Below are 26,982 nucleotides of genomic sequence, written 5' to 3'. Positions count from 1 at the left end.
TATATAATGGATTTATATTATATAATTGAAAATGTCTGCGGTTAATTAAATCATTTACTGTTTTTTCATTTTATGCTTGGAACTCTTGGTTCTGACTAAATTGTTAAAACTAAACCTATAATATGTTTTCTGTATCACGGGTTGCAGTTGCCTAGTGGATTAGATTTTAAAATGTAAATTAATTATACCAGTGAGAGACTGAATAGAATTTTCATTCATGTTACGTACTTATGAGAAAAAAATACAGTCGGCTCTTGTGATTTTTAAGGTTAAGGGGGTTTTATTACAATAGTCGATAATTATTAGGTTTACTTTTAAAAGAAAACTTTTCGATACTAACAACAGGGTATTAATCTTCATTGCAGTATTAAGCATCATTTTTATTTATTTTTATTCCTTAATATAAAAGCTTAGAGCATGCAAGTTCATAATGAAATACTAACTTTACAATATAAATTGGAACTTCGCAAAACAGCAAAACGCCGGCCTGATAGGCAAATCGTGTCAATAAATCTACATCATATGTTTTTGAGCAATTAGATTCGTGTTTTCAGTTTATGGTTGTATCGACCCATCGTCTAGTAAATTACGTAATTTAAAATGCTAATGGACTGTCGTCTGGGAGGCAGGGAACGGATGAATAATGAAACATCCGATACAAATCTGGTATTCCGCAGTGATTGAAGACTTATTTATAAACAAGGTGAATTAAGTTCTGCATTCCTGTTTACATAGGAATGAATCCTTAAGAGAAACTTGAAATTGCAAAAGTGTAAAACAAATTTATTGAAGTTGCAGTAACACCGGTGCTACTCTATTCAGTTGGGTTACGGATATTGTTATAAATTCATCGTGCTCGATTTCATTTAATTGCAAGTAGGGGTTTCTTTAAAAATAATTCTCTGATAAATATAAACAATTTTATAAGTTTTTTTTTTTATAATAATATGTTTACATAAGTAGTTTTCCTGTATTACTCAGTGTGGACAAAATAACTGCTAACCATTATAAAATAAAATAAAACTTAATTTAAAATATGATTACAACGTACAGTGGTCACTTTAGTTATAGGTATATTAAAAGTTATTTCACTATTAGTTGTTGAAATTTTTTGGAAAAATACTTTAAAAGTATACATACCTATGCGTACTGAAAAAGTTAAAAACAATATTCTATATTTTACATAAATGAACAAAACAATCGTGACTACAACTACAGCTACAATCGTTACCTAGCCGGTATTTCTCTCCATTTGAGGACGAGCAGTAAAGTGTTATTCCAGGTCCGTAGCCTGAGGCGTCGGGCCCTCGGCCCCTTAAACCCCCCATCCATCCCCAATAGACCAAATGCCATCAGCTATGTAACGTTAAAAACATTTCACAACGTCTTACCGACGTCCAATCAATATGTCATCTATTAAACACACATTCAAGCCTTAGCAAGTATTTATTGATCGGCCATTCGCTGGACTGTCTTGGCAGTCAAAAAGCAGTATAGCAGTATGTAGTTACTATAATTTCACAGTTAAGTAACTATTCGTGAACCTTAATGCAACGAGTTAGGTCTACCAATGGTAAGTCAAGCATGTTGCTCTTAGTGTCGGGATATGACACTTTGGATTTGTGTTCGAGGTCTTGAATTGACTTGTCGCTTAGAGGTGTTTGTTTATTAAGAGTTATGTGGCATTTATTGTCAGTCAATAATCCCGCATGTGGGCGCTTGCTTATCGAACAATTGGCTGACCGACGTTGGTCAAGGGCTGTGCGATGTCCGGTAGATTTATACTTAAATTGAAATTTTCATTCGTTTTTTATTTGTTAATTGACCACATTTTATCAGTCATACTGAACCTTGAAAGAAGAAAACGTATGTAGTCTTAACTATTACCAAAAGTAGATTCATATATTAGTTGACAAAATAGAATTAGCGTCGATTCGCCACACATTAAAGTCGTTCGAGAGATCGGTGCAAATTATATTTCGTCAATTAGTTTTTTTATTATTATTAAAGATTACTGAAATTATTAAATATGATTTCGACTATTTTCAAAGCGTTAAATACAATCTGTCAAAAATACATAGGGAAGCGATTATAATAAAATAACATATTTAAATAAGATTGTATTCAAATCTTTTTTTACTTGAATATATTATACGCACTAGTTGTATTTGTTACCGGCAGGTTAAATATTAACCCCCTTATTCATAAACGTGTACTAAAGTAAAGTAAAGTTACGATACCGCTAATCATCGTTTGTCCCTTTCCGACGTATTGGTATGATGGAAAGGGACAAACAATGATCAGCAGCATCGTAACTTTAGTAAGTACACGTTTATTAATAAGGGGGTAAATGGTTCTCAATATTATTGCTTATATAGGGCCACGCCACAGGCACACCAATCTACGCACTAAATTTATTTGACACTTGTCATAGTTGCCTCGTTATTTTTATTTGCTTTTTATTGACATTTTTTGTAATCAAATAGGTTTTCGGCCCGCAGGGACTATTGACGTCATTATGATCACAAATAACTAAGTTTGCGTTTTATTACGCCGAATTTTCTGTAAAAACATTTTATTTTCTAGCTAGCTATTAAATCAATTTATTTTCTTTTCAGAATCGAGAGCGGCCCAGCTTAAACATGTCATAAGGTATGTTAATCTCTTTCCGAGCATTTAAGAGAAAAAATAAATAATGTTCCGTACGATGGATTTTAAAAAGGAGCTTAGGATTGTAATGCTGTGACAGCTATTGGCATAACAAAGCCCTTTCACTGACTTCTTAAATCGGCTTTTTTGTACAGTTTTCATTGATTTTATAAAAAACGGTCTATTAATTTACGAGTGCAAATATCTGATTTGAAATGATACCAGACGACACGTGTGATTTTATCTTAATAAGAAATCATAACTTGGCGACAATATGACTATTTCTATTTACATGATTATAATCTCTTAAATTATATTCTCTTAAATGTTTAGAAAAAGAGAATATCTCTTACAGATTACATATAAGTAGTCAAGTTCTTATTTAGTAAGTAAATATCACCTTAATATAACGTAATATATCTCAATTAACTGTATCTATCGAACGCGAATGCTTAATCAATGTCGAATAAGTGTCCAGGCGTGAACGATACTCGCTGCTAAGCAGTGTTGCGGTCTCATTTCAGTATCTACCTAATGCCGGCTGGTTTAATACGCACAGTGCAACCGTATTTACCGAGAGCAAACCCGCTCGCCAGTCTCCCGTGCTAATCAATAAGGACACATGAGTGGCTGAAACCCAGACGCGCTTACGCTGTTTCAAATTGATATGGCAGTCCGCCCTGGGCGTATGTCAACCGCTCCGTTCCAGGTCCCGTATTCTTAATGCTTACCGAGCGGAACTAGTCATATCGTCTAGCGAACCAGTGTAAATGTAAACTTTAATTCCGTAACAGACCTACGTGAAAGGAAAACGCACTAATACTGGTTAATCTGTGTGTCTGATGTTTCCATACTTGCTACGCAATTACAATAAGACTCCAGATTATGGCGTAATCCCCTTTCTCTGGGCTAAGCCGCTTTCATAGCTTTGTGCCGAGGATGTAACGCTGATGCCCGTCAAGTGTGCTCTAAATCTGTTTTAGTCTGACGCATATAAATAGGGTTTGCGAATTTAAAAATAGATTCGGACCTAATACAAAGTCTGAATAGATAGTATATTTATATATAGATTCATTTTAAACTTTACATTATTGTTCACTGTTGAGTAAACATGATATCCAGCTTAAAATATAATCCTAAATCACGATTTTTACATCCTATATACATGCATATATTAACAATAACTAATGTATGTGTGGTGGATGGTTTGAATTTGTGATGTCTACCCCCAACTTTATCCTAGACTTTTCGTCGGGAACTTACACTAATCTCTGTTTTGGCATTTTGCTGGGACATCGGGGCTATCCGCGACCATTGTAACCTGCATCGACACGCCGGAAATAACGATAACAAAATAATCTCGCGATAGACCCATAGCGATAGGTACCGCATAGTCTAGGTATGAGAAATTACACCGACGATCATTTATGGCTTAAAATAACGTGAGACAATTAAATAAGGTTTTTTTTTAATCGAATATTTAAAAAATACAGATGGCATCTCAATAAAAGTACAGAGGGCAATGAGTCTTCTTCTTTACTAGTATGGATGAAAATTTAAGATATTAATAGAGGAAAACAGTAGGAAGCTCGGGAGGGCGATAACATTGTTAAAAAGTATTCAATATAAACTTGAAAAAGTTTACAAAATCGGTTCAAAAGAACATGGTAGCCTGGTGGCAATGTGCAATAGAGAAGCTAATGTGGCTTTAATGTGGCCGGGGCGGCGCGTGTCGAGACATCGCCCGGTGAGATTACCGAATAATCCGGCTTTCGTACGGTTGGAGCAACCACTATTTATATTTAGCAATTTGCTAATGCACTTGAATTGATAAAAATATTCTGCTGTGTCACAAGAGTCATAACATTAATGTAAAAAATGTTCGCTTTTTTTAACATAAACTTTTATAAAAGTACAATAACAGTTATCAGGATGACGATCAACCTTTAATAGTCTATGTTCATGGAGTGTGTAGGTAATACAAGTAAAATTATTAATTTTCGTCATAATTGTTTTGATAACGAACGCAGAAATTATCAAATAATTAAGATGTTACAATAAGCATTGGGTTTAAGGGGACTAAAATTGAGAAAGAAATTGAATGAATATGACCTGAGGTAGAGTTATTATTTATTATTATTAATTTACATCCGTAGCACTATGCCGTAGGCCCTACGTAGAGTATTATAAAACGTAAGGGTTTTCGCGAAAAAACTAATCAGTCAAACCATGGAGAAATAAGTAGGCAGGCTTACATATTTATCTACAAATACAAAAATATAAATACGTTTATTTCATTAATTTTTCAGCAGTTCATAGGTATAAATGGTAGGTAAGAAGTCCATCTTAGGTACAAAGTGTAGGTAAGTATTTATCTCATAGCACAATCGGAATAGAACGAACCCCGAAATCTCCGGGACAGTCCCGAAATCTCTAAAAGTATCTATGGACAAGCAACATATGTTGTTTCTTTTACAAATATTTTAATAACAAATAAATGAAAAAAATTAAAAATATACATATTAAAATAGTTTTGCAGAATTTTATACGACATAAAATATATTTTTGTGCAGACCGTAAAATGCGCAGAAGTGACTTTTCCTCTTGTCGTAAGCTGACGCCGCGATTTACCCTACGATTTATGATTTACTTCTTTAAGTAACTCGTACTTTGCTAACTCGAGCACATTGAAAACATAAACACTGTGGTTAATAAATATCGAAATAATTTTGAATTATGAGTTGAAGGTTCCTTCGAAACTTTGTAAACATTAATTACGTACTTTCTTGTTTTACCGTAACAAAACCAATAAGGGCAGAGGTTGGATGTTTGTTAGATATAATGCAAACGTATTAATAGTATCGAGTTTAGGGAATTTCAAAACACTAATTATTATATTTTCTTATCAGCATTGGGAATGTTTTTGACCCATTCTCCTACGATATGTGAAATAATGCTTTTTTATAAATATAAGTAACAACACAGACAGAAGTACTTACATAGGTACTTACATAAATGAGATAAGTGGTTTGAATTAACATCAAAAATGGGGACTATCAAGTTATGTATTGTTTTTTATTTGAAAAATTTGTTATAATTTAAGTCAATGCAGATGCAATAATCTAAAGGCTGATCAAATATGTTTCCAATGAATTTTTTTTTTTTGTACCACATCCCAATCCTTTAAAACCTGTACACTCCTTGTTGTAGTGTAGGTTGTTTATGACTTAAGATTACTTATTGAGTATAATTCAACCTAACCTAACCTACATTTCACGGAACATATTCGTCGTACAACGAAGTAATTTAAAATCCGAAGCCGTTCAACAGCCGAAATCTGTTTCCCACAAACCAACCGTATAATCCGATAACTTTCCAAATCCTTTCTTAATGCCAGTCATGTTCGGAAACTTAATCGCCGCTCTACCTAATTGAAGAGCCAAAGAAGCCTACTAATCAAATCCTGTTAACGGTACCTTATTCATCGATTGATTCTAAATTTCCGGAAACGTCATCATCACCCTAGCTTTGTCCTTGCTTTTAGATAAATAAGATAAGATAATAATTTATTTCAGAAAAAACACGAGTTGATAAGCTCTTAAAATACAAATTCAGTTCTTTACATGTCTGGCTGGAATATCAGCATTCAAATATTTATCACAAAAATTTTGGCCACGGTTAATGGAAACCGGACCCCAGGTCCCCCCCCCCCCCCCCCCCCCTAGAATGCATAGAAATTGCTATGCAAAGGTGTTAAGCGAATAGTTTAGGTGACTATATATAGATGTTGTGCGCCTAATGCCTATACAGTCACATGAAGACGTTCTTCGATGGACCGTGAAAAAAACTGTTAAGACCTTATTTGCAAATAGTAGGTATTTAAGAAAGCAAATTATTTATAATGATGTTTTTGCACAATTCATCGTATATAGATAGATAGAATACTCCTATTGGCACACCTCAGTAAAAAGATACAAGAAAAATAAACAATTGATTAAATGTAGAGGCAGAAAACAGGCGAGGCTGTCTTAAATAAAATAAATAAATAAATAAATATTATAGGACATTATTACACAAATTGACTAAGTCCCACAGTAAGCTCAATAAGGCTTGTATTGAGGGTACTTAGACAACGATATATATAATATATAAATATTTATAAATACTTAAATACATAGAAAACACCCATGACTCAGGAACAAATATCCATGCTCATCACACGAATAAATGCCCTTACCAGGATTTGAACCCGGGACCATCAGCTTCGTAGGCAGGGTCACTACCCACTAGGCCAAACCGGTCGTCAAAATGGCTTATGGCTAAAAAGCGATCTCTTCCAGACAATTATGTATTAACCGTTTATTTATTTTTCATCTCAAACTGCGTAACATTTTATAATATGTATATAAAAGTAAAATACAAAAAATTGTACCAAATACATATAAATATATTATAAAAAACCTAACCTAGGGTGACGCTAGGAGTGGGACAGATCCCAAGCTGCCGGTGGTTAGGGACGCAGGGAGAGGAACCGACGGACTTTCCGCGCCCAATACTACCGCCTTCTGCATCTGACCCTTGATCCAGCCACCTAGCGCGAATATCTGAAGATGTTGGTCTACACTCTTCGCTATTAGATCGTTCGCTGAAACGACTATGGGGACAATGATCGTCGAATCAACATTCCAAATGGCGGTTATCTCGTGAGCCAAGTCTGGTATTTAATTATGTATATATTATTGTAAAAACAATTGTATACCAAAGCTTGGGGTTTTAATTGTTAGACTAAATAAACCGCTCTAAGACGAAATGGAAATTCCGTCCATTGTTGTTGCACCTGATTGGATATATTATATAATATTCACAATATTTTCTAACATAAATAAATTACATAGCTAACTAACTTAGCTAAAGCCACGGACTGTAACGAGACAGATGTCCTCAGCCATCGTTAATTAGAGACATAGGGACATATAATTGTATATAGGAATACTTTTGTTAATACTGAGCTAGATAGGAAATCAAATATCACAAAGGGTTCATTGACATTATTAATTAAACAATTTAATGTTTGAATCTATGCGGGATAGTATTAAATAGGCTGGGATTGCAGAGAATTTCATAGGAAGACTAGTCTCTTCACATAAGGTTGAAACATAATCATGTAAAACGAAGTTATGTATGTAACTTTTGCATAGATGATTTCTGAACAATTGGAAACTTAATTATGTTAATTACTATAAAACTAGAGAATCATATTATGTATTTACCCTGAAAATTGTGTTAAGTATGAAACTGAAACTCCAAATAAATAATATTATAAGCTAATTTGTACATAGGAAAATATTTGATAGAATGTAAAACATGTAAATAATAAATTAGGTTATTATTTGTTCATGTAAAATTCAAATGTTAAAAATTATGGAAAATTGGGGTTTTTGAAGTTAAATGAAGCTGTAGAAAATTAGGATATATGGTTAAAAGATAATTTCAGTCATAATTAATAGTGGAAATAACAGGAAATTCGAGAAAACATGATAAATATTATTCTAGGTTATTTTCTTCATAACATCAAAAATACGCAATTTCAAAGAAGGAAGTTTATTAAAAATTGTTAGTAAATAATAAATATATCTGATTTAGTATTAAATTTCATTAAAAATCAAGTATTTTACTTAAAAATTAGAAAAAAACAAATCCCATAGGAAAAATTCCGAATAAATGAGTTATTTAAAAATGAATCTTAAGTTCATACACAGTAAGTTCAAATTCGCTTGCACTCTGGAACCAAAATGTCGTCGATGAAAAGTTAGAAGAGTACAGAAGATACTTTGGGCGACAAACGCAACGAAGAGAGCGATCGAGACGATCAGGACGAAATGAACGTTGTAATACTAAAATTTAGAGGGTATAAATAGGAAGAGCCAAGCTAGTGGAATTCATTCAGACTCCAGCAGCGGGAAAGAGAAGACCTCCAAAAGAAGAAGGAAAACCAGCAGAGCAGCCACCGGAGCAGCCAGCGGAGCAGCCAGCGGAGCCCTACGGAGGACCAGAGCAGCCAGCGGAGCCCTACGGAGGACCGGAGCAGCCAGCGGAGCCCTACAGAGGACTGGAGCAGCCATCGGAGCCCGAAAGGCAGTCTCCGAAGACAGAAGTCCTACGGAGGATCGGAGCAGCCAGCGGAGCCCTACAGAGGACCGGAGCAGCCAGCGGAGCCCGAAAGGCAATCTCCGAAGACAGAAGCTCTTCGAAGGATCGAAACAGTCAACAGAGCTCCGTGTGTAACCAGCAGAACCGCCACGAGGAAGGAGACTTCGAGAGTCCGGTGAGTGATTATGTTTTCACTTAGACTGAGTATATTAATATTTCAACCTTCGAGTGTAACTTACAGTTTTAGAGGCAAATCTAAATAATTTACAGTTATTTAAGTTTCATTCAATGTTAGACTGATTTGTTTGAGAGCGGTCTTGAATAATGTAGGAAATTATATAGAGAAGGATAATATGTTGGCTATGCGAATTATATTGTAGCTCTATTCTTAGGGGACATTTACTTAAATTAATGTGTTTGCTTATATTCTGCTAAATTGAATATTTATTGATGAATTTACAAATAATGAAGTATCTCCAAGCTTTGCCATAGCAAAATTATATATTATATTGAACATAATTGGAAAATATATCTAGATCTAATATATGATCTCACTTTGGATAAAATATATCTAAGAGAATGAACATGGTTGGAAAAGGGCCTTGCATAAATTGAAAAAGGTATCTAGAATGAAAAACTATTCTAAGATTCAATTCAGAATTCAAACTTATAGTGTACATCAGGTAAGCAAAGCATTCCTGAAAGTTTATGGATGTAATAAAACCTCATCTATACTCTTGAGTACTATGCTATAACAAGAGAATCTGGAGTTTGAATTGAATCAGGGTTTATCTATTATGTACCATTTATATTTTGGCTTTTTCCTAATTTATTTGTTTAGAGAGGTCTATGTAATGAGGATAGTAGTTTTGAAATGGCAAGTAAATTTAAACAGTTATTAATAAGATTCATAAGGTAATAAGGACATAGAATTGTTTGAGGTAACTACCGGATCCAATGTGTTTTCAGGGCGTAGATTCAAAGCTTTTCTCCTATCATCTACAGAAGCACTCTACTAAGAAACTGTAGAATTATATAAATTATTTAGAGTCATAGTATTAGAAATCTCTCTCGTTGTGTCGCGTTGTTAGGCATCTGATAGGTTTCTTGTGGTTTTCTTCCTATCAGTATGTAAGTTTCGAAGCCAAAGTAGACTCCTTCACTTAGTTAGTTGACAAGCAGGTAATGTTAGGGACTAAAACCAATCAAACTTAATAAAATAAAACTCTTCAACTTTTAAATATAACTAAAATAAGTATAAAATCATCTTCCGATAAATAAATGCTTTAAAACCCTATTCTGTTGTTTGCTTTAGCGACTATCCCTACTTTCCTAAAGAACTTGGTGTTATTAATGGACACAACTTAGGGATCCTAACGATACCACTACGATCTACTCCTGGCCATAGTTATAAGTAAGACTGCAAAGCAAGGAACTAACGACTCATTGAGAGTAGGTATAAGATGGTAAGTTTTTAGGTTATCTTTACTTTAATAAATTTTATTGGTGTTTTGTACTCTTATATTAGGTTTACTCAGAAATTAGCTAAAGGGGTAAGTTAAAGGGGTGGGTTTTCTACAGGACGTACGTCTAAAAATAACATTAGGACGTAAACGATTTTATAGACATTAAGATTGACATATACTGACGTACCTAGTACTACAACATGAAGTAATCTGTGGCCATCTGTGCTACTTCAGTTTGCAACATCTGGTTGCGAGCTGAATTCATGCACGATAATTTTCAATATGAGAAAGATAGAAAGTTCATAAAATTTCTACAGATGTAGATGTGTATGAAAGCAGATGTTTTACGATGCTGACGAAAACTCATTTCTATTTTCATACCCTAGTACGACTCATATTTATACGACATTGAGCAGCTAATTTTATAGTTTGCATTAATTTTAGTTCAGAGTGGGCTGTGGTGTATTATGCAGGGTGGGCATGGTGATAATACGCACCTTGAAAGAACTATAATAGTACATTACGATACAAGTGCGAAAAATAGGAAATTCGAAACGAGTGGCGATAAATTAAAACACGACCGAAGGGAGTGTTTTAAATCGACACGAGTTGCGAATTACCTATTCGCACATGTATCGTACAACGTTTTACAGTACATATGGCCCTTTAAATGTTCGACACAGTAACATAATATGCTACTTCTCGCACTAGTGCTATAAAGTAGCCCCATATGTACTGTAAAGTACATTTTATTTTCATAAGTATGTCGTGGCTATACTTAAAAATAAGACTGCCATGTTTTTTTTGCATTTTAATAAGTTCTTAATTATTTTTTTGTAAAACAATTGTTCCGATTTATTATTAAGAATGTACACTGAGCCATAAAATCGCGTAGCCACTATATAAATGAATTTCTTTCAATAACGTGTACTTACCTCTAAAGTAACAAGTACGGTCACGTCTGAAAATATCAATACGAAAAAAGTGCTAAGAATATGTATAAGTACACGATATATATATATATACATACATTGTACATAGTAAAAGACTACGGAGTTATGTAGCACCAATTTACTAAAAAAACTGTACTTACATACTGAATAAAACGGGATTATAAACTCGGCATAGGCGACTAGTAGTCGCGCCTTTATTGCCAATTCACTCTAATATTATTTCGAAATCCTCGTATACGGTCTGTAAGTATTATGCAATTTGGACTTTATATTGTTAATCTTAAGTTTGCTTTGTAATTACGTCAGTCTTTGATACGAGTTCGGGAGAATAAGCTGTTGAATGGTTATGACATCAACACCCATTCTGAAGCTTTATTGCAGCAGAACTTGCGCCTAGTCTCTTGCTGGAAATTACAAATGAAAATTATTTACAAATGCTGCGGACTATGTCAAATATATGTATATATATTTTTTTTGCCCCGTTTCTAAGGAATAAGGTGCAAAAGTATATACTTACATTTGATGTCGACTGTTTGGGACCAGACGAGAGTCGTTGGGCATTTTATGCTTGACCTTTCAGGTCAGTGCGCGGAGACAATGCTTAGATTCGTTTTTTTTTATATCTCATAAGATTTTGTCTTTTGTATCATAAATGGAATATTTTATTAATATTCAAAGAACGTAGGTAACATATCATTGGACGATGTATATAGTCGCCATCAGATATATCGGAGCGGCCAATGTGCTCACAAATATCTGAACAACGCCTCTAATGTCATGGCGTTAAAGTGCGTGCTCAGATATTTAACATATAGCACAGTGATTTATTGCGGGATACTTGTGTAAATGAATTTGTCATGAGTTCCTTTATTGTTAAGTTATAATGATAATTCCAGAGGATATACAATGACTGTTCATTTATAATCCAGTAACTTTTTCGCCTGAAAGTACGAGATTCCTTTGCGTCAATTCTGGTAGTTCTGATTTTTTGCTGAGTTGTTTATGATGTTGGCCCAATGAATTACCCAAGTTTATGACCTTGTGCGCCGAACGCAACTTAGTCAATCTTTGAAAGGATTTATCTCGGAAACTATTTGATCTACAAAGACAATTCTAGTCTAGTATTGTAGCAAAATTTAGTCTACTTTAAAACCGTCTCGATAAGGTATTATCAAAAACTAGTCCTTTAGGGTTATAATCACCTAAATCGAAGAAAGTGTTTTTTTCGATATTTGACAAAGTTGCGTTCGGCGCTCAAGGTCTATTGGCTGAAAAATATCAGAACTACCCGATTTGACGCAAACGCTAAATGGATAAAGTGACTGGATTATCATATTAAAAGTAAATTGAGATAGTTCATAGCCAATTATCATATTAGCAGACCTTCAAAAAATTTAATGAAAAAAAGCTTAGAAAATAACTAGCAGTTTATGTTTTTAGGGTTCCGTAGTCAACTAGGAACCCTTATAGTTTCGCCATGTCCGTCTGTCTGTCTGTCCGAGGCTTTGCTCCGTGGTCGTTAGTGCTAGAAAGCTGAAATTTGGCATGGATATATAAATCAATAAAGCCGACAAAGTCGTACAATAAAATCTAAAAATTTAATTTTTTTAGGGTACCTCCCCTACACGTAAATTTGGGGTAATTTTTTTTTTGTTCAACCCTACAGTGTGGGATATCGTTGGAAAGGTCTTTCAAAACGAATAGGGGTCTTCAACAAACATTTTTTAATAAAGTGAATATATTCGGAGATAATCGCTCCGAAAGAAAAAATAAATGTGTCCCTCCCCTCTAACTTTTGAACCATAGGTCCAAAAAATATGAAAAAAATCGCGGAAGTAGAGCTTAAGAAATACATTAAATGAAAACTATAGCGGATATGATCAGTTTAGCTGTTTTTGAGTTATCGCAAAAAGTTTCCCCTTCATAGTAAAAAGACTTAGTTTAATTAGGTACTGATTATGCAAATTTGTGTGTGTGAAAGGTACCGTTTCATCCCTTGGTTAACAATTTACTATACTTTAAGCTCCAGTTTCAGTTTAGCTTATTGTGACGGAAGAGTAACTACGGAACCCTACACTGAGCGTGGCCCGACACGCTCTTGGCCGGTTTTTTCTTTTACTTTTTATACGTCATTAGGATATTTTGTGTGGAAATCTGTCGATATCATTCCTATTCCAAGAGCGGAAAGATAAAACCTTCCCACCAGTCAGAGAGAGGCGTCATGGGCCAGCCGACTGTAATAACAAAATGTGTCATCTTCTGACGTTAACAATAGATCCGGCCATGTGTCTACTGTAAACATGGTTCCCAAAGAGATGTAACTACTATTAAAATAGAACCCGCAAATGCTCCATTACTTTTTAATCCCAATTTGTCAGCTCGTCTCATTTGTCTGGCTTGATCAAAATTTAATCAACACACCGATAGAAAAAGTAAATTATTAAAAAAACATGATACACCGTGAACTGGGCTTGATCATCGATTTAAGAGAAATAAGTTGATTTATGAACGCAAGCATAAGAACTGTATTATGTGCTTAGCAACCTTCACAGAAATCCATGATGAAGGCGTTCAGAAACCAATTTTTTATGTTTTCCCCGCGATTTCAATTAAGGTAACCCCAGTTTACCGGTATTCATCACCAAACTATACGTCGGCCTGACATTCGCCCAGCTTGCTTTTAATACCTGTCGCAGTACCTACATACGAAAGCTCTTTCATTCTCCTCTTAATGTTTTATTTCCCGTGTTTTCATACTAAGCTTTGGAGCCAGGCATCTGAAGTTTAGTATTTAGAGCTTAATATCAGATAAAGTCTTCGGAGTGGACTGGTGCATTGAAAAAAAAATCACCTTAATCTTAATCTTAGGTCGACTATAGAACTCCACGTGGCATCTATCTAAATATACGTCTGTGTTAGCTTCTAACTAAAGTCATAACCCGTATTTATAAACCTTCATTGGAACCGTTTCTCACCACGTGTAAACTATTTCCACACAAAGTTTACTTTATGTTCGGCACCACATAATAGAAATAACACCAGATGTGGGTCGTAGATCATCAACAATTTGTTTGTCTTTGCCCTCAGTGATAACAACTCTAGTTCGGTTATATTAGGGGTTTTGTGCGAATGTGTTAACAACAAATAAACCCGATGCCTGCTGTGTGTGCTATGTTGGTACGGTGATTGGGAAATGAAATAAAAATACTCTTATCTATACCAGATTTCCCTGTATATTCAGTCATATTAAAAATGTTTGTATCTAAAAACAGCGTATAATAAGATTTTGCAAACTTAAATTAATTATCTCTAAAAATTCTCATTTTTATTTAATACATATTATATGCAAGCGTACATTGAAGTACTTTAGCTTGTGCCCTTAACAAACTTAGCTGATACCAATGAGCGTTTATAAATGTGAAATGTCATTTGATCACAAGGTACTGAAATAGAGCTCGTGCCATAATATAAAATCGAAAAAGGCGAAACATGTCAAACAAACTCAACAGGAAAATGTATCGAAGCCGGCACTCAAAAATGTATCCTGATTGATAAAGCAAGTAAACGCTCGCTATCCTTTTAACGCATTTTCAATATCAAAGCGTAACGTGGGAAGTAAATAAAGAATTGGAAGTGTCCATAATGGCGGCGTGTCCGGTGCGCGCGCGCCCTCTGGCGGCGGAACTTCAATTTCCGCTCCAAAGTTGATTTTCCTTGACGGTGGCAACACTGCTTATATTTTAAAAGATTATCGATGGAGACGTAGCATCGATAATTAGTTTTGTGGGTTGTTGGAAATTTAATCAAACCGCGGCAGTTCCACCGTTTACGTATACGATGAAAATGTTTGAATTCATTTTCAGCTCCATCGTCTGTCATGTTTTTCTAATTTTATTTAAATTACCTAATAGTATTTTATGCAACTGTTGTATAAGAAGGATAAAAAAGATGAGTGGAGTGGAATACGCCTCGAGCATTTTTGACCTATTCATACAACGTTGTATACAATAAGTACTTTTTCTACGAGTCAACAAAAATAATACTTTAAACTAGTATTAGAATCATAATGATATATAAGTAGGTAAACAAACCAATAGTATACGCTGCTGCAGTAGGTCGGCTGCTGAACGACACCTTCTCGTAACTCATGCGGCATTGGTAATTTCTCCTTGCAAAATTAACATTTGGACAGTTTTTTTCTCGAGTTTGGCCACAGTAGCCTATGGAGACTGACAAACGCTAAGCGGTCCTCTTTAATATATGGATGTTGCTATATTAATGGTGTCACATGCGCGTTTCTGACTTATGAAGTAATTGTTTCTACTATACAACCCAATGAATATTCGTCGTATTAATCGCTAAAACGATATTGCGACTAATGGCTACCAACCTAACAAAATCAAAAATAATACAGTTTCAAATTAAGTGCATTGCTGCTAACCTACAAAATATTCATTGGGTTGTATATAGTAGAAACAATTACTTCATACACACACAGTAATACAAGAATACACTTTAAACTAATATAAGAATATACGAGTACATATATTCTTATATTAGTGTTCGCGAATGTATAAATGACAGATAACAGCAGAGGAGTAGAAAAAAAACCAATGAAGTGGGAATAGTAATAAGATTACTACTACTAATAACTTATCAATTATCAGTACGTATAAATAATCAATATGCGCATGGTTTATTAAATTCCATAAAATAAAAACATATATTAAAATGCAACATTCGTTTTGTTAATCAGTATGACAGCTGATAAGATAAAATTATAAACAACGTAATAATACTTCCGCCCGCAGTACACCCATTATTAAATCACATAGGAATCACTCTAGACCGGAAAGCACGTGATTATTTGACTTTTATCGGCTAGTCACAACATTAAGTATTCCTTCATATCATAGGAATATAACAATGTATCTATGTATTTGCCTATATATTGTATAAGGCTATCGTAGTGAAATTGGAGGTTAAATACAGGGAAGACCGAGAGCGACCTCATAAGGGCTTGTGCACAAATCACGCGAGGTTTTTTGGGCTACTTTTTGACTCCCCCCTCCCCCTTGGTGATATTTGGTGAGGTTCTTGGCTATCCCCGTCCCCCCGGCCCCCATATAACCTCACGTGTATTTTTTTTATTTCTTTTTCGATCTAATTTTGGGGTAAACAGTATTGTAAATAGTAAATCTTGTTTATTTTTTCATATGCGTTATGAACCTGATGTATATTTATTATACGCGCTCCAAAATTTCGTAAAAAAGACTCGCTATTTTGTTTGAAGTGCAGAGTAAAGATTTATGTTTAACGAAACCGAGAAAAAGTATACTAATTGCAGTCGGCCGCATTGTTTATCGTCAATCTAAGGTAAAAAAAAAATCAAAGCAATGAAAATACATCAGACATATTTTTTTATTATGTCAAGAAACGGACTTGAGATTACCGGAAAGATTTTTTGGACCCTTACATCGGCTTATAATATAATTATTTTAAGGGCTCCATTAATGAAAATTCTATAGGAGAAATATCGAGCTTTACTCTCGAGATTATTTTTATTTTTCCTTGTTTGAATATAATTACGTTTAGTAAATAAGGATTAGGCTTAGGTATAAATAATTTCTTAATAATGTACCTCGATAACATTTTTTTATAACATAAAAAAGTATTGTGTGTTTAAAAGCGGTTTCATATCAAGATTACCTACTTTTTCATTCATAAATGTATTTATTTTATTTTAAGTAGTGTTCAATTAACTCTATATAGAGCTCCATAGGCTGATACCGACTCAAAGAACCTAAGTTTATTCTCCCAGCAATATCACTGAACTCACGTCAAGCGAAACAGAACCGTTGTCTAGTCACTAGCTCGTCTGTTCCCAGTCTCACTAGCCCCAGGGCAAATATAAATCTGTCCAGAGATCGTGTATTAATCGTCGTATTTGGTGAATAAATTTACTTTTGTTTGAGTTTGCCTTTGCTACAACGTTATTTATTCAGTAGAACGACCCGGGGGCCAGGAGATATTCTGTTTACATAACATTTTCGCTGTTTACTTTCGTAGCCTCGTATCTTTTGCCGCCATATGATACGAAAAGCTACCTCGCTGTAAGTAAAATAGAGTTAGATTTGGAAAATGATATAATTTTAAGATATCTCGTTAAAAAATACATAACACGTTTTCGTCCTACTGTTGCTGCGTTGACTTCTGTATTTCCACAAACCTAACAAAATTTATTAGGTAAGTAAGGTATCATCTCCCCTGCTTTCCAAATTAGGGGAATCTCTGCTGACGGAATGTTCTCTCTACGAGGCGTTTGAATGATAATTTAATTAACTGACATTGTTGCACATTTCGTTGATATAGCGTATATTTGCTTTAATTTAAACCATTCATGCGTGATGGTTTGTATAACTGAATAGTCTCTGTGGATTAAGATTATTAAATTGAGCAGGTAACTATACCATGGAAACATTGTTATACTTATATTGTATATACATATAACATTTCAGTAACGATAAGAACTAAGCAAATTTACACTTTAAATTGTGTAAATCATCGATAGCGATTATATTGAGACCACAAATTACGCCGTACTTCACCAATATCTCGTTTTCCAATCACAAATCTACGCCATCTAAAATAGACGCCATTCGAATGACAAGTTTACTAGGGCTCCCGGTAAATCTCGATATCTATCACGAGCTCCAAGCTGTCTGTTTGTTTTATTTTATTACTCTTGACGCCCGCACAGTGGTGCGAGCCGGTCTGAAAATCAGGCATCGACATGCCCAACGAGTAAAACAAAAGTGCTTGAAGGCTATAAAAGAACTAATGTGAATTTGAACTCTCTGAAGCAGAATTTACGGATTAAAATGCAATCGTTGGGGCAGTAGACTTGTGTCATTTTTGATCGGAATGTGACATGTTTATAATAGTGCGCTAGTGATGGGACATGCGTAGGCGATTGATTTACGCCACAAGCGATAATACATGGAGTCAATTGCGTAGGTCAGGTACAATTGGCGTATGTATTTTAGGATTATCGCTTTATACAGGAGCTTGTTAAGCCAGGCATGACAACAAAGCGACATGTTTACGTAGGCTGGATGAAGGGAATAAAATAGTGCTTAGTATTAAATATGTAAGTCTGATTTTTTAAATCAAAACACATATAAAAGGAGAAAAAGAAACATCACATTTCAACTGAACCTATTCTGAATTATTATAAAAAGAAGCATACGTAAGCATGAATATACATATACATATTTTTTATGTCGGGGAAAATTAATATTTTTATGCATTTATTTCCATCTGCATTAGTCATTTGTATTAATGTACGGTCTTCAAAGACACAGTCTTAAATTAGGACTGTGATAAAATGGCATTATCAGAATTTTAAAAACCTAGCCTAAGCAATCTTTTTCAAATCACGAATATATATCGGGAACATAATCCAGAAATTTGTTTCATATTATTCGTTACCTTCATAAATTTGGGGTTATCCGTGCAAATCCCCGCGTGACTACATTATAAACCCTACGTTTGTACCAAAAGGACAGCGCACCTGAGACTGACGTGCCTCCATTGTTATTTCCGTCGTCTCTCGAGCACCTGATTGAAACACAAAACACGTCGCACGAAAATAAAAACGGATACGAGCACAGTACAATCCAATACCGACCTAACCTAAGTGAACGCGTTATACCGAGATCAGATCGGTAACGCCCGATTTAAGAGATCGAAATTAAGAAACACTCTTAGGGTGTAATGAAAGAACGGGGACACCATTAAAATAACGAATCATAAATAATTCAGTTGCGGGTTTGGCGTCGTTTCAAGACGTTTCCACATTAAATTTCATGAGAGGTTCATTTTTCTAGGGAGCGGTTCGGTCGTGCGGCGGGCCCGCGCCGCTCTGCTATGTAATTGACCGTTTTGTCCGTTTACCAGACTCACTGGCTATACTGCAGACCTATCCAACAAATTATAAAGTACCGAAGTCTTATAAAATAGCATTTCAACGGTCCAGGTAGAATCAACTTAATGGTTGTTTGCGTTTGAAAATGTATCATACATTACTCTTACCTCAATCGGCAATAGCAATCATAATATATAACGTATGTTCACCAACTTTAATTTTAACTGCAAAGGATTTTAAATAAAGATTTAAAAAAAAGTACAAATAATTAAAAATTTAAGTGGGAAAATAGCTTTGCGATCCTAACGAAATAACAGTACTTTTTCTATGAAATTCCATTTCGGAAGAAAACGGTTTCCAATAACCTAAATCTTAACAAATCACTTTGATTTTGATGTCGATCGCTTAGCATAATATATACTAGGTTTATAGGTTCCGCTTAAAAAAAAAACAATTTTTGTTGTATTGCAAATTTTGAAAAAAAAAAAGGAAAACCTATAAACCTAGGTTTTTATTGTGTCAATAACATACTAAAAAAACATGGAGATACCATGGAAAATTTAATAGTATTATCCGTTTGCAGTGCAGGTAGATAAATGTATTTTTGCTATAAATGGAATCACGGACTGTCGACTTAACATAACTAAGTATTCCCGCCGCCGTTATGTAGAAATGTCTGTCTGTTCGTTTTCCCGCTAGCCGTCGGGGACGCTAACGGGAGCAGTTTGTTCATTTTATTTTTCCCCCGTAAAGCAAACTCCGCGACTTATGAACGCTGATTTATATGTTAATGCGGTCGCGCAGACTTTTTGAATTGCGATTACTTTGAGCAATGATTTTCGAGACATTAAACTCTAGAGTCGTCTAATTCACTAGATTCAAGGCGCAACGACGTGAAAACGGCCATCTATCATCCGTATCAAATTTTGTATTTGACATAAAGTAGATGAGTAAAATGATTGATGCGGCGGACGCATCCTAAAATCCATTGGAAATAACCATTACTACGATAGTAATTGAATATCTCGTACGTTCGTCGCGGTTTCCAATTAATTTCCACATCTATGTAATTAATAAATTGCTCGGTAAATACAGGTAGACCCGTAGCTAACGGTTCGGAAATGAGTTGTTAACGACTTGGTGATTAAAGTGGAATAGTATTTGGAGGGTGCACATTACCCTTGTTATGACTAAAAACAAGCTCATGCAGTGCGAGGCAGAAAACACACCGGGGTTATGCAAATTAATTTACTCTATACTCTAGTAACATTTACAATCTAAGGCACTACTATTAGATTTATATTAAATAGTTAATTATGATTAAATATAAGTAGCTGGATGGATACGGCTCACTTAATCCTATCATCAAAATTTTATATTCATAACAGTGGAGTTTAACAAAGGAAACCCTTTGTTGAAACCAAAACTACAATTATACAATAAAGTAACGGTGTCGCTGGCACGTATAAAAATAATAAATTCTCAAGAGTACGTAATGAAAATAAGTATGGAAACCTCCATAAGAAATAAGATAAATGTGATTAACTTCAGTATCATGTATAACGAAACGGACTACCTACATTGTAATAGCTATTGAAGTAAGTTGGATTTACAACATTTACAAAAAGAAAAAAAATGGGCTATATATATTAAGAGCATTACATTATGATATATTATGTCCAAAGTAGCATTGATTTTGAGTGGACTTACTACATATATAATTGATATTCCACAGACACGTCTTCTACTAATTCCATGAGCTGTTTCTTAATATAGAAATCTGATACTATCAAAGCACATCTGACTTCACACTTCTATTTTAGTTAAAATAGCGCTTCATAACAATGATGAATGGCTTTAAGCAAAGCAGGCGCAATATAGCGAGGCTATAAGCCTATATCTGATAAAACTGTGACTAAATACTCATTAGACATTTTTGGCAACCATCATCTCATTTACTTAAGGTTACCGCACATATACACACCTCGTTTTACTTAACTGGTGGTAACCAAAATAAAATAGAGTTAGTTTCGCATAGTTTTCGGCGTTATAACTGAACACCTGTGCGGGCGAAATACACATATATCAATTCAATAATACATCAGCAACAAATTAAAAATAATAAAGCTCGAATGAAGATTCCATATGATAACTCTCTGTGACGTTAGTTTGCACCGAGGCGAAGTCAGTGTTAGTTAATGAATGTGGGTTGCAAGAACAAAGTTCATGCACAATTGACAACTGAGTGACAAGTTGACATGTGAGCGTCTAACTTAAACGTGTATCTGGCACCCTCCATATATTCTTAAACAGCGACTCTCTGCAGCGCGGTTAGCTGTGTAACGTCCATTAGGGTAACGTGTTCCGTGTGTAGCCTGCAAGTCACCTAACTAATGAACTACTTTTTCTTCAGCAAATTTGCAACACCCTATGTTACGCTGAATAAATGGGTTCATGGTAATGCATTGCTGCTAATGAAACTGTTCCCTGAACGCGTTTGGAGTTGGCAGTGAGCGTTGCTTTAGTTTTGCTCTTTATTAGTAAGTACTGTTTTGCATGTCAGTTGTTCATACAATGCCCAAGAAGTTGTGAAATGTAGACGTGATGTAAGATTGCATGGATAAATAAGGAAAGGCGGGGGCGGGGATGCGCGGATCACTTTGTAATAGTATATACTTACTTAACTTTAAGAGTAGATTTTAACAATGAGTCTATATATTTTAAGTAAAATTCAATTTACTTTGGCTCGGCCCCAGAGGCCTATGCTCGGTTTTTTTTTTTTTACCTAAAGTATGTTTTTTTTTTAAATCGTACCTACTATAATTTTTACTGTCTTACCTTAAACCCCAAAACTCATATAAAAAACATAATTTTAAATAAGGCTTTGGGTAATTTGCAGATCATGTTTAACGCAATTACGCGTTCTTTCCCCTCTAACCTTTATCCAGATATTAGATATTTTAACAAATTCTATTTAAACTGTCGACCTGGATAAATATTGGGAGAAGTAACTCGATTTTAAAGTCCATGGAGTCGCCCCTTAGCGTTTGAAGTCTCGTTTAAAGTGAAGCGTGAGGTAAACAAATTGATTAAATTATTTACAGAGGTCCCACCGCGTTATGTTAAGGTGAGTGGCTTCATTAGTACACGTGACTTGCAGTGCAAAGTCGTATGTCACTGGACACTCCCGTTATATGGGGTTCGAAAGACAAGTGGGAAGCGAATTTGGTGGCTTTAAAAATACTATATCTGTTTAGCATTTTTGTTTTTACAGTTACAGCGTTGAATGGCTGGTTATTTGTGTGTGCCGTTTTCTCAAAAAGGATTAACCGATTTTGATTTTTTTTAAGTCAAAGATACCGAGGGTTAGACTGTTTTTTGTTACGATTCAAGAATTTAGACGTATTTTAAACCTTTTATTGTATGTAATTATAAAGCGTGTAAATTGGTATAATTAGATACGTAGTATTACGTTTTGTTCTGTCACACATCAAATTCCACTGTTTTCGATTACATACACTTTATAAATAAGGACCTATGTGTGGTCTATGGAAATTAATATTGCGATTAAAGCTATGTATCGATTGGAATTCAATACATTATAATTAATCTATCCCCTATGACTTTAACCAACCATGTAGCCAGCGCCCCTCATTTCTCTACCTTTACCCGCGCTGGATTGTAGGTACTTACCTGTATTATACTAATTAAATTTCAAATGCTCATTTGTTTATGGCTTCACTTTTTTTGTTTACTCGCTCGGGTAGCGTTAATACGGGGGCGTTATGAGATTATGTGTGCATTATCTCTTAAACACTGGTTGAAATAGTTTTAGGGAGGGGAGTAGTAAGTTGAGTATTTAATTGTTTAAAAGCGTAGGTAAGAACCTTAATTTCTCCTTTGCAATGAAATTATTTTATCACTGTTGCTTTGGGTAATTTAAGTCGTATATGGTGATAAGGTAAACAACATCACTAGACAGGCAGATCTAGGTATATTTATGCAATGAACACTATTCTAAATTCCGCTGCCTAAAGCTTGCCTAGAAGAGATCGCTTTTCAGCGATAAGATCACCTGCTGTTTAGCTCTTCTTAAGTTGCTGTAGTATTAATTATATTGTTTTCTGTGTTGAGGTATGCAATAAAGAGTACCTATTTGTATTGTATTGTATTGTAATCTAACGTTTGTAAACCCGTAAGTAAATGTTTAAATAATTTTACTGAAATGGAAAATGCTTGCCGTTGATCTGGGATTACTGTGTTGACGAGTATTGAGTTATGATGCTGGTTTGAGCTGAAGCCATGTATGTAAGCTAGTAAAGTAGGGTTAAGCCCTGTAAATATGTCAGCATCGACGTAAACAAGCAAGCATAGTTTGAAGACAACTATTTTATATTTAAAACCCTTTATTGTCGTCAACAAATTAGAAACCTTAATAAAGGTACTTACTACACATATTTCGTCCGATAATTTGACTTAATGAATTCTGATAGTACCTAGTAACTCTGAATGTCTGATTACAAATAAAATGCAAAAAGTTTATATATAATAGGCTAAAGCACCCAATTATGCATGTAAATACCTCAACAATACAATTTTAAAGTTAAATTTACGTATTTGCATGTGCTACTTATATTTTAAGTATACGCACTTGTATTATATGACTTTTTTCCACTGAGCTAGCTTTGCCCGAATAATAAAAGTATCAGGCGACTGGCGATAACAAAGATATCACCGTTGTAAAGATGACCCTTTGTCACACCATTTCGTAATTGGGTCATAAACTTTCTTAAAACATCACTCGACTTTTATAAGCTTGCTTTGTGGGTGTCTTAACTTTTCATGAGCACCTTCGCTGAAATTATTGTGTCTCCCGAAGCTTTTAGGGCGTATTTCTTTATTATTATCTTGATGTTATGACACCCTTATAATATGGGATGACCTATCTGACTCTGTCCATTTTTTGTCCGGTTTATGTCATTTTTAACGACAGGAAACATGCTGATTGCCTTATCTTGATGTCAAAACTCAAACACACGTCATAATCTAATGAGCGAAACGGAAACAAATTACATTACTTTAAAAAAAGCGGCCAAGTGCGAGTCGGACTCGCCCATGAAGGATTCCGTACCGTAAAATGATATTAGAAACCTAAAGATCATTTTTGAAGACCTATCCATAGATATCCCACACGTATGGGCTTGATGAAAAAAAAATATTTTTTTTTTTAAATTTAATGACGTATTAAAAAAAACTACTTACTAGATCTCGTTCAAACCAATTTTCGCTGGAAGTTTGCATGGTAATGCATATCATTTTTTTTTTTTAGATTTTTCATTCTGTTATTTTAGAAGTTACAGGGAGAGGGGAGGACACATTTTACCACTTTGGAAGTGTCTCTCGCGCAAACTATTCAGTTTAGAAAAAAAATGATATTAGAAACCTAAAGATCATTTTTGAAGACCTATCCATAGATATCCCACACGTATGGGCTTGATGAAAAAAAAAATTTTTTTTTTAAATTTTATGACGTATTAAAAAAAACTACTTACTAGATCTCGTTCAAACCAATTTTCGGTGGAAGTTTGCATGGTAATGTATATCATATATTTTTTTTAGATTTTTCATTCTGTTATTTTGGAAGTTACAGGGGGGGGGGGGGGGGCACACACATTTTACCACTTTGGAAGTGTCTCTCGCGCAAACTACTCAGTTTAGAAAAAAAATGATATTAGAAACCACACACGTATGGGTTTGATGAAAAAAGATTTTTTGAGTTTCAGTTCTAAATATGGGGAACCCCCAAAATTTATTGTTTTTTTTTTCTATTTTTGTGTAAAAATCTTAATGCGGTTCATAGAATACATCTACTTACCAAGTTTGAACAGTATAGCTCTTATAGTTTCGGGAAAAAGTGGCTGTGACATAAACGAACAGGCAGACGGACATGACGAATCTATAAAGGTTCCGTTTTTTGCCATTTGGCTACGGAACCCTAAAAAATCGAGTTCTATTGCTACAGTTTAGTGAACTCTGAATGCAAATGTGGTACACAAACATTGCAATCGATAACATCTATCAAATGTTATATCATCATTTCGCGAGACTGATTGATGGCAAAGGTCGCCGGGTGACATAATGTGAACCCGGGATATCTGGCAAACGATATTTTCTCTTATCAATAAATAAGCCCAGTTATTCTCTCGAATAATGGTCGTGAAATGAATTTACCTATATTTTTGACAGTTTAACGTTTTGTCATAAATTGTGTAAATGAGTACCGTTCTAATTATATCATAAAGATAAGGCGCAACTAAACGCTTTCCAAGTAACAAATACTATCTTGTTACTCGTAGTTAAACTAATTCTACTGTAATTTGGGACATTTTAATGAGATTTATAACATGTTTCGGGCACAAAAATATTAAAACGAAATGCGTAGAGATTGTCCGGGCAATCTAAGCCCCGTGATGGTTTCAGTGTCTTGTTATTTCGCAGTTTAATTTAAATATGTAAATTTTATTAGGCATAATACTGGCTGAGGACTCTTGAATTGCAAATGAATGTGACATTACGTTTTATAGGCTGGTAGCCAATTCGTCGGCCCGTTTCCTCCTAGCTGACGGCAAATTTTCACTTATAAATGGGCTTAATATTGGTGTTACGCCGAGCACATCGGTAAGAAGTTAATGTATTTTCCCTTTTATCCGAGACAAACAATGAATTGTTGAATAAAATAATGATTTACGAGTTAAATATAAGAATTTGGGGATAAAGGGTGCACATAAAACCTAATTCCGTTCACCGCCGAAAATATTTTCTCATGGATATAACGATCCCGCAGAAATCTTTAAAATGTGTTATTGAACGTAGGGAGCCGATATTAAAGCGTCTACCGAGAAACCTAACTCTCACAAATAAACGAACGACTTTATCGTAACATATCTTTATTTTTCCGTTTAATGGAAAGTTATGAGAAGCAACAAAGAACCCTTTGTTTATAATACGATGGATATATAATTCTTGGAAAAGTGTGCATTCGCGGAAGTTACTAAATAATAACTTAAAAAAGGAAAAAGCCTTTTAAACGTGCTAGCAACAATGATATACCCGAACCGAATGCCGAAAACCGCTAGAAAGTTGTCCATTTGTTGTTTGGGTGTCTTCTTGACCAGCATTGTGACTATTTGGCTTGAAACCGACTTCAAACAATCATATCAGTTGCTAGCGCCTATAAAAGGGAGTCTAGCAAAATGATGCAGGACTCGTAATAAAAAGTAAAATTGTATAAATAAAATTTATCTTTAAAAAAAAATAATTTCGTCCCGTAGCGCATATAAAGCGCTAGCAACTGATACGTTTGAGGTCGGTACCAAGCCAAATAGTTACAATACTGGTTCTTTGGCATTCGGGTTGCTGGCGTGTTGACGCTTTTAAGATTTGGCTTTGGATTAGTAATCGTCTACTAAAAATCGATTATATTTTAGTCTAAGTCTCATCGATTTCTCTGAAATGTGACTAAAAAGAGTTTTTAATATCCGTTTGCAAGTGACAGGCTATCCTTCACGCTTTATCAAACGTTATTTGAAGTACGCATTTTTGTTAATATTTAATATGATTATCAAAAATCTGGGGATCTCGAAAACGGCTCTAACGATTTCGATGAAATTTGCTGTATTGGGGTTTCCGGGAGATAAAAATCGATCTAGCTAGGTCTTATCTCCGGAAAACGCATTTTTTTTAGTTTTTATATGTTTTCCGAGCAAGTTCGGTCCCGCAGATATTTGTATTATGCATATGCACCGACATTAATTTAAAAAAATCTGCACCTTAACAT

General features: G+C 34.7%; 2 protein-coding genes across 5 annotated transcripts in view; both read left to right on the top strand.

The window, feature by feature from the left end:
- The window catches only part of LOC133524230 (uncharacterized), a 125,888-nt gene that overhangs the window by 80,442 nt on the left and 18,464 nt on the right, over positions 1-26,982 (top strand). For all 4 annotated transcript variants that reach the window (XR_009800347.1, XM_061860126.1, XM_061860128.1 and 1 more), the window contains exon 2: positions 2,619-2,652. The gene's annotated coding sequence lies outside the window, so the exon portion shown is untranslated. The remainder of the gene's footprint in view (positions 1-2,618; positions 2,653-26,982) is intronic.
- On the top strand, positions 8,386-9,828 carry LOC133524565 (circumsporozoite protein-like). The gene is made up of 3 exons (XM_061860648.1): positions 8,386-8,407; positions 8,568-8,974; positions 9,769-9,828. The coding sequence occupies exons 1-3, from the start codon at positions 8,386-8,388 to the stop codon at positions 9,826-9,828; spliced, it is 489 nt and encodes a 162-aa protein (XP_061716632.1).

The sequence above is a fragment of the Cydia pomonella genome, chromosome 13 (genome assembly GCF_033807575.1).
Source record: "Cydia pomonella isolate Wapato2018A chromosome 13, ilCydPomo1, whole genome shotgun sequence".
In the NCBI taxonomy this organism is placed as follows: Eukaryota; Metazoa; Arthropoda; class Insecta; order Lepidoptera; family Tortricidae; genus Cydia; species Cydia pomonella.
This window is presented reverse-complemented; position numbering and strand designations above follow the sequence as displayed.

Coding starts and splice junctions, on each gene's coding strand:
- LOC133524565 (XM_061860648.1), top strand. CDS start 8,386: ATGAATCTTAAGTTCATACACA. Junction 8,408..8,567: donor GAATCTTAAGTTCATACACA/GTAAGTTCAAAT, acceptor GGGTATAAATAG/GAAGAGCCAAGCTAGTGGAA. Junction 8,975..9,768: donor AAGGAGACTTCGAGAGTCCG/GTGAGTGATTAT, acceptor ATGTGTTTTCAG/GGCGTAGATTCAAAGCTTTT.